This window comes from Onychostruthus taczanowskii, unplaced genomic scaffold (assembly GCF_017590055.1).
Source record: "Onychostruthus taczanowskii isolate IOZ18803 unplaced genomic scaffold, ASM1759005v1 scaffold56, whole genome shotgun sequence".
Lineage (NCBI taxonomy): Eukaryota > Metazoa > Chordata > Aves > Passeriformes > Passeridae > Onychostruthus > Onychostruthus taczanowskii.
Window position 1 is genome coordinate 1,799,587 of NW_024503235.1, and position 17,013 is coordinate 1,816,599.

General features: G+C 63.4%; 3 protein-coding genes across 4 annotated transcripts; 2 read left to right on the plus strand and 1 right to left on the minus strand.

The window, feature by feature from the left end:
- The first annotated feature begins 255 nt into the window (after positions 1-255).
- PEF1 (penta-EF-hand domain containing 1) lies at positions 256-3,676 on the plus strand. The gene is made up of 5 exons (XM_041417641.1): positions 256-307; positions 919-1,138; positions 1,633-1,788; positions 2,244-2,387; positions 2,868-3,676. Exons 1-5 carry the CDS (start codon positions 290-292, stop codon positions 3,101-3,103), a joined length of 774 nt encoding a protein of 257 aa, XP_041273575.1. The 5' UTR covers positions 256-289; the 3' UTR covers positions 3,104-3,676.
- Positions 3,677-5,701: 2,025 nt separating this feature from the next.
- On the minus strand, positions 5,702-15,989 carry TINAGL1 (tubulointerstitial nephritis antigen like 1). 2 transcript variants are annotated; one of them, XM_041417617.1, is made up of 12 exons: positions 15,554-15,989; positions 13,386-13,708; positions 12,640-12,703; positions 10,951-11,043; positions 10,741-10,855; positions 9,568-9,691; positions 9,331-9,481; positions 7,989-8,172; positions 7,662-7,707; positions 7,126-7,249; positions 6,657-6,702; positions 5,702-6,536 (listed from the first exon to the last, which is right to left on the minus strand). In XM_041417617.1, the coding sequence occupies exons 1-12, from the start codon at positions 15,895-15,897 to the stop codon at positions 6,396-6,398; spliced, it is 1,755 nt and encodes a 584-aa protein (XP_041273551.1). In that variant the 5' UTR covers positions 15,898-15,989; the 3' UTR covers positions 5,702-6,395. The 2 variants fall into 2 exon arrangements, with proteins under 2 accessions (XP_041273551.1, XP_041273552.1); XM_041417618.1 differs by lacking the exon at positions 15,554-15,989 and adding an exon at positions 14,245-14,353.
- On the plus strand, positions 14,363-15,605 carry LOC121342898 (nascent polypeptide-associated complex subunit alpha, muscle-specific form-like). The gene is made up of 2 exons (XM_041417642.1): positions 14,363-15,309; positions 15,489-15,605. Exons 1-2 carry the CDS (start codon positions 14,588-14,590, stop codon positions 15,490-15,492), a joined length of 726 nt encoding a protein of 241 aa, XP_041273576.1. The 5' UTR covers positions 14,363-14,587; the 3' UTR covers positions 15,493-15,605.
- Positions 15,990-17,013: the final 1,024 nt, after the last annotated feature.

A 17,013-nucleotide genomic window follows, 5' to 3' on the forward strand; every position in this document is an offset into this window, starting at 1 on the left:
CCAGCCCCATTCCCAGGCTGATCCCAGCCACACTCCCAGGCTGGCCCAGGATGAGCTCCCGGGGAATTCCAGCCCCGCTCCCGGGCAGCTCCCGATGCTATCCCCGCCGGGTGGGCCCCACCGCTCCCAGGCGCCGTTGCCGCTTTAAGGCCCCCTCGGGCGCGCGCTTCCCGCGCGTCACCGCTCTGCCTCCGCCCCGCCCAGGGGCGTGGTCGTTTTCCACCGTACCCAATGTGTGACTCTTATTCATGTGACGTCATCTGGGCGTGGCCGGGGCGGAAGATCCACTATGGCGTACCCGGGGCAGGTGCGGGAATGGGACCGGAACCGGGACCGGGACCGGGACGAGGACAAGGAGCGGCGGCGGGGAACTGGGACTGAGTCTGGGACTGGGACCGGGACCGGGAGCGGAGGAGTGGGAGCGGCGGCAGGGAGCCCGACCGGGACCGGGGGGCGGGCAATGGGGACCGCGGGGCGGGACCGGAGAGGCAGCGGAGAGTGGGAACGGAGAGCGGGACCGGAACCCGGAGCGGCGCCGGGCACCAGGGAGCGGGATCCGGACTGTGACCGGGATCCGGCTTGTGACCGGGACCCGGACTGTGACCGGGATCAGGACTGTGACCGGGATCGAGATCGGGATTGTGACCGGGATCGGGATCGGGACTGTGACCGGGAGCGGGATCGGGACTGTGACCGGGATCCGGATCGGCATCGGGACTGTGACCGGGATCGAGATCGGGATCGGGATCGGGATCTGGACTGTGACCGGGGCGGGGATCGCACCGGGGGCCGGTCCGGGGCTGGGGGCCAGGGGGGTCGCGCAGGGGCTCCAGGGTGAGCGACACGAGGTCCGTCCCGTGCCCATCTCGGTGCCCGGTGCCCGGTGCCCGCCTCACACCGGCTCTGTCCCCTCCCCAGGGCTACCCCGGCGCAGGACAGCCCCCCCCGGTCGGCCCCTACCCCGGGGCTCCCTACGGCGGGGGGCCACCCCCGGGACCCTACGGGCAGCCCCCGCCCGGGGGTCCCTACGGCGGGGGGCCACCCCCGGGACCCTACGGGCAGCCCCCGCCCGGGGGTCCCTACGGCGGCCCCTACGGCAGCCCCCAGCCCGGGCCCTACGGCGGGCCGGCCCCGGGAGGTGAGTCTGGGATCTCCCTGCCGCGGTACAGAGATGGGGAGTGATGGGGTCCCCACCCCGGTGTGCGAGGGGGGGTTGAGGGGGTCCCCAGCTCAGCAGAAGCCACCACGAGAATGAAATTCCCGGTTTATTATTTTGAAATCCTGGAGGAGGAGGAGAAGGAAGAGGAGGAGGGAAAGAAGAAAGAGGAGGAAGAGGAAGTGCCAGGCAGCCCTAAAACTTTCACCCCAGACCCGTCTCCCGGTGCTGCCGGGTTTTTGGGGCAGCACCGGGGCTCCCTCTCCATCCCAGAGCTCCGACGGGCTCTGGTTCCCAGCCCATTCCCGGCTCCAGCCGCTCCGTGCCCATCCCACCCCTTCCTGCCCCGTTCTCCCGGGATTTTACCGGACTGTAAAACCGTGGGAGGAGAAGCTCTGCCCGGCCCTGGGAGCCACCCCCAGCCCGTGGCCTGTCCGAGGGGAAGGTGACAGCTCCGATGGCCTCTCCCCACGCAGGGAATGCCCCCCCAGGGGTGGATCCCGAGGCGTTTTCCTGGTTCCAGACGGTGGATACGGATCACAGCGGGTTCATCTCCATCAAGGAGCTGAAGCAGGCTCTGGTCAACAACAACTGGTCCTCGTTCAACGATGAGACCTGTCTGCTCATGATCAGTGAGTTTGGGATCTCCTTCCCTCTTCTAATGTGGTTTGGTTGGATTTGGGGTGAAGCCCATCCTGGCAGAATTCCCCTTTTCCCCAAGCATCACTCCTGGCTGGAGCCAGAGCTGGGCAAACCAAGCAGCTCCCAGTGGTGCAGGACATGAGTGAAGGGCCCAAAATCCTGCTTGGGAAAGGAAATCCCAGCTCTGCACAAGCCCCAGATCCCAGGGAGGAAAGGGAGGAAAGCCCAAAAATGCAGAGACTGACCCAAAGCTTGCCCCAGCCTCAGCTTTTGGTGCCGTTTCTTACCAGCCTTGAGTGGTCCCAGTCGATCGCAGTCCTGGCGAGGGGGATTTTTTGGGATCAGAGCAGGACTCCGGGGAGCCATGGCGTGGATCCTGAGCTCCCTGGAAGTTTCTGCAGCTTTCCCACTCCTCCCTGCCCTGTTCCTGCTCCTCCCTGCCCAGACATGTTTGACAAGACGCGGTCGGGGCGCATCGACGTCTACGGCTTCTCCGCCCTGCTGCGCTTCATCCAGCAGTGGAGGAGCCTCTTCCAGCAGTATGACCGGGATCAGTCCGGCTCCATCAGCTTCAGCGAGCTCCAGCAAGGTGGGTGAGGGCCACAGCCACCAGCCTGGCCCGTCCCGACCCCCCCACAGCCACTGCCAGGCTCTGTTCCCAGCTGGAAACTGGAATTCCTCCTGGAGCTGGGGGGCTCTGAGCTCCTGGGGTGCTTCCTTGGGAATTGTCCACGGGATAAACCAGGAGCTTCCCAGGGGACAGGAGGTGATGAGCTGCAGCAGGGGTGGGGCACAAAGTTCCTTCAGGAAGCCCAGAATTCCCCCTCAACGATGAGTGGCTGGAACCTGTTTTTTTTTTGGGAGGAGCTCCTGGGTGTGTGTAAAAGGGAAAAATGCCTGGAATTTGTGGTTTGATTCCTCTGGAGGGCCCTGCCCGTGCACACCCTGAGTGGGAAGGGTGGGAAGGGTGGTGGGAGTGGGAGATGGAGTGTGTGGGACGTGGGGGAGGAGCACACAGCCACTCCCCCTCCCTTTGGGAAGGTTCAATCCGACTTTTCCTTGCTCCCAGCTTTCTCCCAGATGGGCTACAACCTGAGCCCCCAGTTCAGCCAGCTGCTGCTGGCCCGGTACGCCCAGCGTTCCCCCAATCCCAATCCCAGTATCCAGCTGGACCGGTTCATCCACATCTGCATGCAGCTGCAGAGCCTCACCGACGCCTTCCGGGAGAAGGACACGGCCATGGTGGGAAACGTCCGCCTCAGCTACGAGGATTTCCTCACCATGGTGGTGACCCGGATGCTCTGACATCCCCCCTCCAAAGGCTGGGAATTCTGGAGCTCTCCAGGAGCTTCAGCCATCCTCATCCTCTCCGTTGGATGTGGCTGAGCCCCTCTGAGGGTTCCTCTCCGGGGCCAAATTTCCAGCTTGATCACCCCAAATGCTGCTGGGGTTTTCCTAGCTTGGATTCCTTGTCCAATCTGTGGGAGTCAGGGTGAATCCCACGCCAAATTGGGACAGCCAAAGCAGCTTGGATCCCGTGCCAGCCCCAAATTCCAGCTTCATCCCGAGGTGCCTGCAGCAGAGCATCCCCGTTTTGGGGAGGAAAAGCTGAGCCTTGGGTTTGGAAGCAGCAGGAAAGGGGAAAAGTGAGGACAAAGCTCCTTCCTTCCCTCCCTGAGTGCCCTGGGAGCACATCCCACCCTGGGAGTGCTTTCCTGGGGGTCTCATCCCTGTTTTTCCGGGGGCTGCTGGAATGGGATGTGCTGCTGCAGCCCCGTGGGATCGTCCCCTCGCTGTTGCCAATCCTGAAGCCAAATCCTGACAAAGTTTAGAGCTCAATTTTTCCAGCTTTGGAATAAAATGCGTTGTGCTCCGGCTGCTCTGTGGTCTCTGTGTGCAGGGGGGGCTCCAGGGGACAGCAGGTGCCTCCTGTCCCCTGTGGTGGCACCAGGGGACACGTCCCAGGGCTGGATACCATTCCCTAATATCAATTCTTAGGAATTTCATGTCCAAATGTAGAAAATAAAGGACTGGGGGGGGGTGCTCCTGAGGCGCAGAAAAATCCCATCAATGCCGGAATTTTCTCCCCAAGTGATGAGCGTGGAATTTACCCTGAGGAATCTCCAAAGATTGGGAGGAATTCTTAGGGAATGAAAGGTTAAAAGGTCTGAGATCAGAAGGAAGAGCCCAGGCTCGGTGTTTTCCAGCCCCGGGCAGGACTGGCTGTTCCCAACCATCCCCGAGCATTCCGAGGATATTTTCCCCTGAGCATTTCCAATATTTCTGTTGAGTCAGAGCTCAGCCCTGCTTGGGCTTGAGGCAGAGAGGTTGGGGCTGTAAACACATATACAAATATATATTTTATAGATGTATTTGATATATTTTATACACACATACATGTATTTATATGTGTTTTAAATATATTTTATATGCTTTATGTATATGTATATATAAATATAAAATGCATATCTGTAAAATATATATTTAAAATATAATAAATACATATAAATGTGTATAAAAACACGTGCCTGCATGTAACATATATATATATATGTGTGTGTATATATATATATATAGGTGTGTATACATGCATATTTTCACATATAAATATATATACAGGCTTTTTATATATATGTATACATATGTGTACATATATATAGATACACATAAACAGATAAAAAACTTTACATGTATATATACATATAAATAGGTATAGGCATGTGTTTATATATACACACACATGTATATATAAATACATAGACACACATGTTTTATATATAATAAATAGAACATATATAATATATATTGTATAAATATAAAAATTATATATAATATATATTTTAGATATATAATACACATATATATATTATACATTATATGTATAATATATATGTGTATATTATATATCTAAAATATATGTTCCATATTATATCTATTAAACGGGTGTGGTTACATGCACATATATACGCATATAATAATATATACAGGGTGGTTTTTGCATATATATATATAAATATACAGGTATATATAAACACAGATATATATATATATATATATATATATATATACACATAGATACAGATATATATATAGATATAAATATAGATATAGATTATAGATATAGATGATGATATAGATGATGATGATATAGATATAGATATAGATATAGATATAGATATAGATGATATAGATATAGATATGCGGTGGCGTTCATGTCTGTAAACCAACAGGCACCTGTATATATAAATATATCTATATTTACACATATAAAGACATATCTGTACGCATCTATATCTCTATCTATACATAACAGAGATATTTTTACATATTTTTAAAATATATAAATATATAAATATATACGCGCCCGTCCCTGCAGTTGCGCGCAGCAACCACCAGGTGGCAGCGCCCTCCGCCCTGTGAGTGTCGCCCTGCGGGGGGACCGAGGGAGGGGACACGGAAAGGGACAGGGACCGCCGGGAGTGCAGGCCTTTGGAAAAGGCGACAGCAGCCCCAGCGCCACCCCAGGCATGGCGCGGGGACACGGGGGCTGTGGGGGCACGCGTGGATGTGGTGGCACGTCTCACTGTGGTGGCGCAGCCGGGTGCGGTGGCACAGCTGGCCGCGGTGGCACAGCCGGCCGAGGTGGCACAGCCGGCCGTGGTGGCACAGCTGGCCGTGGTGGCCCCCCTGGCCGCGGTGGTGGCCGTGGTGGCCCGAGTGGCTGCGCGTGCCCGCGGCGTGTCCAGCGCTGGCCGCGGTGACCGGAGCGGCGGGGCCGGAAGGTGGACAATGAGCGGGGCCTTATCTCACCCCCCAGCCCTTCCCGAGGCCACCCTGGGCCCCCCAGACCGGGGTGACAGGGGACACGTGTCCCCCTCGGAGCACTGAGTCCACCCTCTGAGCTCTGAGGCTTCCATAACTTTATTTACAAACAATAAAAAGCAAAATAAATACAAAAAGTCTTAAAAGTACAGCCCTTTGGTTGGGGTGGAGGGGGAGTTCCTGGGCTGTGCTGGCTGCGTGGACCCCACTTGTGCCCCCCACCCCAGGAGGGGGACACCACGGGGCTGAGCCCTCCCTTGTCCCTGCTGTCCCCCGGGGGGGTGGCAGGGCCATAGCACCATAGGGACGGGCTGGGGGGGGACGGTGGGGACCCCATCCTGGCGACACCCGGCCCTGGGGGCTCAGGGGACCCCCCCGCTGGATTATTTCACCCCCCAGCTCCAAAACCGCCCTGCTGGGGGGAGCTGCTGGGGCCAGGACGGGAGGGGCAGGAATATGGGGGTCCCCCCATTGGGAAAAGGGGGGAAATCCCACAGCCCCAGCCGGGATGGGGGGGTGCAGCTGCCTTTGAAGAGCCCCCCGCCACCACCGCAGCCCAGCCGAGCCCAGGGCGGGGGGATTAGCGGGTAAATCCCATGGGAGACGGGAGCAGCCCCCGGGGCACCCCCCGTCGCACGCCCCACTGCCCCCAGCCGCTGCGTCAGCACAGCGGGGACACGCAGCCCCCGGCCAGGGGACACAGGGGACAGCGCCAGCCCCCCGCCCGCCGTGCTGCGACTGCGGGGCCGCGCTGGGGACAGGGACATCGGGGGGCTCACTTGTGGGGCATGTCCTCCATGCTGACGCGGCCCCAAACCCCCACCACGAAAGTCTCCACCTCGCACTCGTTGACGCCGCGGGCGATGCGAAAGTGGCCGCCCTCGCCCCACGCCGTGCCCCACGAGTTGGCCGCCGTCTGCAGAGGGGACAGGGGACACGCTCAGCGCGGTGACACCCCCACAAAGCCAAGCCGGACCCCACACGGGCGAGGGGAAGCGGCAGCACCCCATGGCTGAGCCCCCCTCCCCAAACTCACCCAGTATTTTTGGGTCTGGCCATCAGGCAGCTGCTCCTCTCCCCACCTGCAGCAGGACAGGACAGTGAGGAGGGGTCCCCAAGCATCCCCAGACTCTGGGGTCCCCAAGCACCCCCAGACTCTGCGGTCCCCCCACCGTGGGGGATTGGGGGGGGGCTGACCCTGCTCATTTCCTGCCCCCGGCACCTCCCCAGGGCCAGGCCGAGGTTGGGACATCCGCTCCCGGAATAGGGGCAGGAATATTTAGCCACGGCAGGAGGAAGGAAACACCGGCACAGGGCAGATCCCCCCCGCCCCGGGGGTCTGCACCTCCAAATCCCCCCTCTTCCAGGGTGCTGAGCACTGCACTCGTGCCACTTGTGCCACCATTCCCTTCCTTGCTTCCTTTGCCAGCTCGGGGACACCCAAAGGGAATATTTTTCCCACCCTGGCCAACCCTCTGAGCCCCCCGGGCCACCCCCACGCGTACCCGGTGATTTTCACCGAGTGGGTCCCGTGTCTCTGGTGCTTCGGCCCCTTCCCCTCGGCCACGGGCGTGTGCCGGTAGATCCCGCTCTTGTACATGAAGAAATCCTCGTGCACCTCCAGGATGGCTGCGGGGAGGGCGACAGGGTTTGGGGACACTGCCACTGTCGCCAGGGAAGGGCTCCGCGTCCCCCCGGGCATCGCATTCCCAGCGGGAGGGAAGGCGGCAGCCGGATCCTCCCCGGGGCCACTCAACAGCACTCCGAGGAGGTTTCAAAAAGCGAAAATAAAGTTCAACAAACGCAGCTGCCAAGACGGTGATTAAATCTCAGGAGTTAATGAGCAACCCGCGGTGCCCGCTGGGGTGGGCAGCGTGACGGGCACCGGGGCAGCGCTGCCCGGGCACGCACGGGGAGCAGCTGAGGGGGGTTCTGGCTGCCACGACAGCTGCCCTAGCACGGACAGAGCGGTTTTTCCCCCCTTACTTTGTTCCCCCAATCTTTTGGGGCGCACAGAGGGGTGCCCCCGCCAGCTCTGTACCTTGCACGGGGCCGTTCTCCAGCAGCTCCTTCATGATCTCCTTCTCCTGCAAGCACAGAACAGGGTGGCAGCGGGTGGCAGCGGGTGGCAGCGGGGCCGGGACCCCCGGCACTGCCCTCCCCACCCCCAGGGATGCAGCAGAGCTGCTCCAGCACCCACAGGCGGCTGCCGTGGAGGGGCCGGGCGGAGCAGCCGCTCCCCGCGGGCTCCGCAGCGGGGTTTTCCCAGCCGCATTCCCAACCTCGGTTTTCCCAGGTAAAGCAGCCCGAGCCAAGCCCCTTCCTGCTCCCTCTCCCCGCTCCCAAGGGCTCCCGGCCCGGCGCTCACGCTGGAGGAGAGGCGGTAGGCGGGGGTGGACTGGTAGATCTCGTTGGAGTGGGTCTGGGGGTTGGGGCACCGCGCTGTCGCCTGTCGCTTGCCCCGGCCCGTGGAGCGGCTGTGCATCATGCAGGGCGGAGCCGCCGGCTGGCTCTCCTGGCTCGTGAACGGGTAGCACTCGTCTGTCACCACCCTGCGCGCGGGGACAGGGGTGTAGGAGGGGAGGGACCGGCTCCATCCTCATCCCAAAGCCCACTCCCATCCCCATCCCAAACCAAACTTCCTGCCCCATCCCAATCCTATCCACATACCGAACCCACTCTCCATCCCCACACCAAATCCCTCTTCCCTTCCCATCCCAAAACCTACTTCCATCTTCACCCCAAACCCTACTCCCATCCTACTCTGATCCCCAGTCCCATCCTGATCCCAAGCCCCACTGTCCATCCTGCCCTGGCAGCCCTCACTCCCCACCTGTCCAAGCACAGGGACCTCCTGGGCTCTCCCCACATGACCAGAGCCCCAAACCCCCTTTTCTCCCTGTCCCCCATCCCACCCCATCCCATCCCATTATCCCATCCCCAGCCTGTCCTATCCCATTCCCATTCCATCCTGTTCCACCCCATCCAATTCTCTCCCATTCCCATATCCTCTTGTCTCATATCATCTTGTCCTATATCGTCCTGTCCCATTCCCATTTCATCTTTCCCATAACACCCTGCCCCATCCCAGCCCATCCCATGGATCCCATCCCATGGATCCCATCCCATGGATCCCATCCCATGGATCCCATCCCATGGATCCCATCCCATGGATCCCATCCCATGGATCCCATCCCATGGATCCCATCCCATGGATCCCATCCCATGGATCCCATCCCATGGATCCCATCCCATGGATCCCATCCCATGGATCCCATCCCATGGATCCCATCCCATGGATCCCATCCCATGGATCCCATCCCATGGATCCCATCCCATGGATCCCATCCCATGGATCCCATCCCATGGATCCCATCCCATGGATCCCATCCCATGGATCCCATCCCATGGATCCCATCCCATGGATCCCATCCCATGGATCCCATCCCATGGATCCCATCCCATGGATCCCATCCCATGGATCCCATCCCATGGATCCCATCCCATGGATCCCATCCCATGGATCCCATCCCATGGATCCCATCCCATGGATCCCATCCCATGGATCCCATCCCATGGATCCCATCCCATGGATCCCATCCCATGGATCCCATCCCATGGATCCCATCCCATGGATCCCATCCCATGGATCCCATCCCATCCCATCCCATCCCATCATCCCATCATCCCATGATCCCCCCCGCACTCACCCCCTCCTGCGCAGGTACCACCAGGCTCCGTCCAGGCGCCCCCCGCTGCAGCCGCGCTGGTTGCGGGTGTCACAGGACAGGAGGTTTTGCGGGGACAGCGCGGGCGTCATGTGTCCCATGGAGTGGATGGAGATGCGGTCCGAGGCCACGGCTGGGGAGGAGCGGCGGGTCAGGGGGAGGCGGCTCCGTCCCTGTCCCCGCTGTCCCCGCTGTCCCCGCCCGCCCCGCCGCCCTCACCGGCCGTGGAGAAGGCCCAGGAGCCGGCGCAGTTCCCCTGGTCCAGGGGCTCGTGGATCATCCCGGGCCACTTCGCAGCGGCGTCGAAGTGACGCGGCAGCACCTCGTTGGAGTCCATGTTCATCTGCGGGGCAGAGCGGGGGGCTCAGCCCACTGGGACCCCCCAGATCCTCCTGCCACCCCAGCCATCCTCTGAGAATGGTCCCCAGCCAGCTCTAGTGTCCCCAGCTCCACTGTGGGACCCCTGCTCCTCCTCCTGCCACCCCAACCATCCTCTGAGATGGTCCCCAGCCAACTTTGTTGTCCCCAGCCCCACTGTGGGACCCCATCTCCTCCTCCTGCCACCCCAGCCATCCTCTGAGATGGTCCCCAGACAGTTTTGGTGTCCCCCAGCCCCACTGTGGGACCCCTGCTCCTCCTCCTGCCACCCCAGCCATCCTCTGAGCAGGGTCCCCACCCAGGTTTTGTGTCCCCCCAGCCTCATTGTGAGACCCCTCAGGACAGGGACATCACCCTGAGTGACAAAGACTTGGGTTCTCCTTTATCCCAGAAAGGCCACACCCCTAAATTTCCTCTAAATTTGAGCTCCACAGCCCCAGCAGCTCCTTAGACAACACCAGCACCGAGTGTCCCACCCCGGAGCCCAGCAGGGCCCTCGGTGGCCCCCCCGAGGGCACAGCTCTGGGTGACACAGCTCCTCATGGTGGCCTCTGGCCCTGCCTTTCCTCCCTGGAGCGGGGACAGTGCCCCCGCCCCAACCTTCCTGGGGAGGACACGGCCACAACTGCCCGGCTTCTCCCAGCGCAGGAAGCGCCTCTAAAATTAAACCTGGGGCTCCGGAGCGCGGGGCTGGGCGTGCACCAAGCTCTGCCAGCACCCCAGAGACCCCCGGGGGGTGCCCACCCTGGGTTTGGGTGCGGGTAGAGGCAAAGAAAGGGAGCAGGCAGCTCTGCTGAGTCAGCAGCGGCGGGGCCGGCGTTCCGATGGGAAACGAGCGCGGAGGAGAGGGGGAAAAAACAACACTGGCAGCCCGGGGATTGTCCGGGGGAATTTGCTGAGCTGCTGTCTCCAAACACGAGGGCTGCCCTGCCTCCCCCCCGCCTCTGGGAGCCCCTTCCCAGCGATGGGGAATCACTGGGCGTGCCTCAGTTTCCCCCCTCCGGGGGGACTCACGTGCATCTCGTTCATGTTCATGACGGTGGGAGAGGGACGGAAGGTGCCCAGGCGGTGCCGGATCCCGTCCTCCAGGGTCATCCCCCAGAACTGGCTGTAGTTGGCGGCTCTCCAGCTGCGTGGCGAGAGGGGACACGGCTCAGGGGTTGCCCCAAAAAGCACCGAGGGGTGAGGCATCCCCGTGCCACCCTCGCGGTGCCCGGTCCTTACCCATAATTGCCCCTGTTGACGGCGTCGATCAGCTCCCCGTCCATCAGGCAGGCGTGGTCCTCGCACTGCCACTGCCCTCCGGGCCCGCAGGTGCTGCAGAGGGGACAGTGGCTGAGAAATGATGTCCCCAGGGTGACCAGGGGGACCCTGAGTGGGCGCTGCCCCTCCCAAACCGGGCAGGCAGCAAAGGGCTCAGGGCTGCTTCTGTCAGGGGTCACCAGGGCTTGGCACCTTGCAGCGGGGTGAAGCCGTGGGTGACCCTCTGGGTGACCCTGAGTGGCCTTTGGGTGACCCTGCGTGGCCTCTGGGTGGCCCTGGGAGCTGTCCCCCCCCCCCTGCCCCAGCCCCCGCAGGAGCCCCGAGGGCAGCCAGGCCATGGGACAGAAAATCAGCTGAAAAGCTGCCAAGGCTGCAGACATCAGAGGGGGGCTTGGACAGCAGCCCAGGGCCGGGGGTCGGGGCCAGGTGTCCCCATGGGTGACCCACAGCGACCAGGTCACTCCATGGGGACAGCCGGGCCGGGGGGGGCTCTGGGGGTGCGGCGGGTCCCCTGGGGAGCCCCGGGCTGTGCTCCCCCCGTGCAGTGAGCAATGCTTGGCATGCTCCCTCCTGCCCGGCACATTTCCCTTTTATGGAGCTGAGCGAGGCCGTGTCCCGCCAGACACCCCCATCCCGATCCCGCCGGCAGCACCTGGATTCCAGCCTTCCCCCTTCCATCCCTGAGCGCTCCCGGCGCTCTGGGTGACACCTGGGGACTTGGGAGCACCTCGGGGTGCCGCCGGCTGGGTGCCCACACCCTGTGTCACCCCGCCATGGGTTTTGTCCCCTGCCACCCCCCCCTCCCAGCGGGAACCCCGGGACAGGGGCGGGGGTGACGCTGCAGAAATTCCTGTTCTCCAGGCACCAAATGTGGGGGAGGAGGGTTTGGAAGGGGAGATTTGCCCCCTCCCCGGTGCTACTCCCCCACAGCAGAGATGCCACATCCACCTGCATGGCTTGGGGACACTGACATTCCCCCGGGAGCGGGGACACCCTCCATCCCTGAGCGCTCCGTGCCACCATCCCGGAGAAACTCCAGGCTGCCCCAGAGCTGTGGGGAGGCTCGGGCTGGCTTTTCACCCGCAGCCCCGGCGCGCACACATGTTCCCACACGTGCCCCTGCCCTCGCACACGCCCCAGACGCTGCCTTTGATTTCCGCTTATCTGCCGCATCGCCCCTCCGGCTGCAATCCTCGTCTGCAGCAGCTTCGCGCCGGCAGGTTCCCCAGTCCCCCACCTCCGCATGCCAGTAATACCAGTACGGTAACGCCAGTATTCCCAGCTAATTCCCAGCGAGCTGCGGGAGCTGCCCAGCGGGCGGCACGGCCGGGGCTCTGCCCGCTGGCACGGAACGGCCGCGGCTGCCCGAGCGTCCCGTCAGGCTTGGGCAAGCTGGGCTGGGACCAGCGTGGCCAAAACCCCCCTGGGCAGCGCCGGGGCGAGCGGCTCCCACGCAGGCATGCGCTGAAACTTGGGAGCGGCTCAAGGCCCTTGGCTCCGATTTTGTTGGAGCAAAGGCATTTTGGCAGCGGCTCCCACCACCCAGCTCGGGCCTCGCTCTGAGGTTTCCAGGAGCCCGCGGGATGGCGACACCTTGCTCTGGTGACATGCCGGTGACATGCCGCAGGTGCCCACGCAGCATGCACTCACCACAGGTTGCAGTTCTCCCGGTACGTGGCTCCCATGGGATAATTGCGTCCTGCACGGGCACAGCCTATGTGGGAATGGGAATGGGGGAGCCCCTGGTGAGTGCTTGGCTCTGCCGGGGGTCCCCACCAGCTCCCCAAATTCCCCGGGGTGCAAACCGAAGGGAAAACCAACGCGGTTCTTAAATCCAGGCTGGTGCCCGGCTGCACCTTGGCACCCCAAAGTTCTGCTGGGGGTCAGTGGGTGCAGGGTGGGAGCGGGGCTGGCTTGGCGCCGGTAGGGTTAAATGTGCTCAGCCTGGCGGGACAGGGATAAAGGGGCCGGTTGTGCCCGGGAGCTGGCTCTGCTCCGGAGGGACTTCTGAGAGAGCCTTGTGCTGGGAGCTGGGGGCTGCCCGTGCCCCCTCCTCGTCCCCGGCCGCCCCAGCTGCCGGCAGGGTTAAGCCAGGGCCAGCATCTGCCTGCCCCAGCCGTGACCGGGCAAGCTGGGATGGAGTCCCCGCACGTCTCCTCTCGTCCCTGCTCTTCCCGCAGGCACTGCTGGAGCGGGCTCTAGGGTCACGGGCTGCTCCCACACCTCTTTTTCTGGAAGTCCATCCCCACCCCGGACACTCTGCAGGAGTTCCCACAGCTCTGAGAGCTCCGCAGCAGCTCTGCGGTGAGGGCAGGACCGTGGGGCGCCACATCCATCACCCCGAGGAGCAGCAGCAGCAGCATCACCCCAGGGCTGCATCACCCCCAGCGCCTCACCTGGGGCTTTGGGGAAAGGCGCCGGGATGCCCAGGCAGTATTCCCAGAAGTCGGGGCAGCAGTCGGACACGGTGCGGTTGCAGAAGAGGTCGCAGTAGCAGAGGGTGTCGTGGTAGGGCACGGTGCAGGCGTCGTCGCGGCCGTGGCAGCAGACATCCCCCCGCTGGCAGTAGGAGCCGCCCGCGTCGTAGACGCCGTGCTCGTACAAACCGGGGCCCAGCTCCCGGCGGGTGCGGACCCGGGAGGACAGGGCCACCTGGGCCACCTGGGCCACCAGCCAGAGGCACAGCAGGGCCCGCATGTCCCCGCTCATGTCCCCACACCTGCGGAGGGAGGGCAGTGAGGGCACGCCAGCCCCACGGCGGGGTGGGCGCTGCTCCCACCCTGCCCTCCCCAGGCTCCTCAAAACATTCCGGTTTTGTAACTCCCCTTGTGACCACGCAGCTCAAGCTCCAAAACACCCTTTTCCTCCAGCTCCGCACATCCCGGCCTCGGAGGGGCCCCGTGCTCACCCACCCCTTCACCACCGGCTCCAAAACCAACCCCCAGGGGAAGGGGCTCCCCGGGACACTCGGGGGGTCTGCCCGGGGCCCGTTCCCAAAGCCACCGCGGGCAGTGCCATGAGCTGCCAGGTCTCAGCCCGCGGGGTCCAGGGGGGTGATGGGGACCCCAAAAGGGGCCGGTGAGGACAATCCGGGGGCACACGGGGAAGGACCCCCTCCTGCCGGCTCCCTCCCGAGGCCGTGCCCACCCCGCCTGCAGCGTGGGGATTCCCAGGACCCCCATAAAGCTGGGAGGGTGACCTGGGATCCCACGGGAATCCCATGGGGTGGAATCCCCTCCCCGTTCCCTGCCGTACCTGCCGCGCCCGCCGCGCAGAGACCCCAGGAGAGGAGTGGAGGGTCCAGTGCTGGGATCTCTCACGGAACTCATGGGGCGGGACCCCCGCCTCTCCTCCTGCCTGCCACCCCCCCGGGGAGGCGCCGGGGCAGCCGCGACCGGCCCGGGGCGGAGCGCAGCGGGGCGGGGGTCGGGCCTGGGGCTGTAGAGAGGAGCCCCGAACTTGTGGCCCCGAACTTGTAGCCCGCTCTGTCCCCGCGGGGCCGGGGTGTCCCCGGCTCCTGATCCCCTCCCGGGGCCCCCCGGCATTGCCCTCGCCAAATGGGGGGGGTCTCGGCTATCGGGCCAGCACCCCCTGCTCCATGCAGGGGGAGCCGTCCTGGGGGGTTTCCCCATTCCCCAGGTGTGCGGAGAGGAGGGGAGGGGGCTGCATTCCTCCCCCTTCCAGGGGTACAGCTGAGACAGGGACAGCCCAGCCCAACCCAGGGCATGGAGCTGGTGTCACTTGGATCCAGCCCGGCTGTCAGCGCCCAGCCACGCGCTCAGGGACCACAACAGGGGGGGGTTTAGCCGCCCCCCAGGCCCCGCTGCCCCCGCGGCACCAGCACCTGCTGCGGGACCTCAGCCGCCCACGCGGGGCTCCTGCTGTCCCTGCCCGGCCGGGAGCATCTCCCGGCGCTGCCAAAGGATTCCTGGAGGATGCCTCGCGGCAGCCAGGACGGGAGCACCGCGGGGTTCCCTGGACGGCCGCGGGCCAGGGGCTCCTGGCTGAGCCCACGGCGGGGATGCCGCGGCCAGGGTGGGCTCCACTCCGGGCAAGGGAGTGGAAGTGGGGAGCGCCAAATCCCGCCGGGCACGGGGGCTGCCTGCTCCCCGGGAGCCCGGGGTGCTCTGGGAGCCTGAAGAAGGGTCCTGTGGAGCCCCCTCCGCAGGGAGTCCCTCTTCCAAGAGCTCTTGGAAGCGCCTTTTCCTGTGAGCGCGTCCTTGGGCAGCGCACGCAACGCTGGAGCTGGAGGCTGGAGCGCCGCAGGAAGGAACTGAGTCCAGCCCAGTCCGACTGTCTCCAGCATGACTGGATTCCACAGTGAGTCACGAATTCCCCCAAGACCCCCGGAGAACAAAGCAAAGCCACTGGCACAAAGGACATCCCCGGGCGCTGCTCTGTGTCCTTGTGCCCCCGCCAGCTCCCTGACAGCTCAGAGGAGCCGTGGGGTGCTGCGGGAGCAGCTGACCGTTCCCGTAACAACCCTGTCCCCCTGCCAGCTGATAAGAGGCGCTGCGCGGAGGCGGCAGCGGCGGCAGTCCAAGTGTTTGGTGCATCCCCTCACCCCGTTCCTGCGGCTGGGCTCCGGCGGGACGCGGCCGGCTGGCCCTGCGAGGTCACAGCTCCCTCTGTGTCACTCTGACGCCAGCGTCTCCCTCCCTGCGCCTGTCCCCTCTGCGGGGAGTGGCAGCCTCGGCGCACGTGGGGCCACCAAGGTGGAGGGGGACAAAGTCCTGCCGGGGCACCTTGGGCCCATGTGACGGCGGGAGGCAGAGCCGCGGGCTGGCACACACCCCCTGCCCTGCCTGTGCCACCGCCCCGGCCGTGCCGGGGGAGGGACAAGCTGCCAGGACCCCGTCCCCACCGCTCAGACCCCACACCCGGCTGGGCTGGCCCTGGATGCCCCATGAACACAGCCGGGCTGGATGCGGGGTGAAGATCCCACAGCTGCAGGGATGAATCCCTCCAAACCCACCCGGGAAAGCAGCCCACCCTTCTGGGAACACCGCGAGAGGCCGGCACAGTGCCCCCCAAAGCCAACCCCCCAGGGATCACACCCCACACATCGGGCTGTCGGCGGAACAGAGGTGCTGGAGCCCCCCGAACCCCCATCCCCGGGCCGGGCAGCTCTGGGGCGCTGCGAGAGGGGCTCGGCTCCGAGGCGATCCTGGAGCGAGTTTCTTGGCAGGAGGCAGCCAGGAAAGGCAGGGACCGAGCCGCGGCCAGCCCCGGCTTCCTCCCCGGCCAGCGGCACGGGAAGGGGCCGCCTCAGCCCCGACATCGCTGCAGGACGCGCTGTCCCCGGGGGTGCCAGCTCACAGCCACGGGGTGAAGCTTTGCTGTCCCTACAAGGGTCTGGGGGCTCCTGGGGAAGGGGGCTCCACCCTCACCTCCCTGGGATGGCCTTGGGGACATCGCAGCGTCGTCGCCATTTGGCGGGGGGGGACGACACACCAAACAGGCAGGGAGGGCACAGCCCTTCCCGGGGCAGCGACCCTTCCGTGTAAGGTGCCAAAAAAGCAGCGCACGGGTCCTCCTGCAGCGACACCAGCCCTGCACCCGCCGCGCACAGGATGGAGCTGGGGAGGGAGAGCGAGCCGGAGCTGGGCTCTCAATCCCATCTCGGTGGCTTTCTGCAGCTTAAGGGGTCAGGGAGGAGTCCGGACATTTGTGTCCCCTGCCGGACATTTGTGTCCCCGGCCGGACGTTGCTGTCCCCTGGCTGGGTGGCAGGGCTGGAGTGCCACCTCTCGGGAGCTCCGGGACACAGACGGCAGCAGGCGGGCAGCCTCTACTCCAAATTTTAATGAAACAAATAAGTTAATAAGTTAATCAAGTGAGGTAACTACCGCTGGCTCGGGGGGGTCTGCGGGGACCAGCCAGCCCCGGGAGGGGGGTTCTAAGGGTTAATTCCTGCGTGCGGCTGCGGGCAAAGCTGTCGCATGCACCTCGCCCCACGGCCACCCACCCAGCGCTGTCCCCTGGTGTCGCACCTCCCGGGCACCCCCGGGGGGAGGGCAGGAGG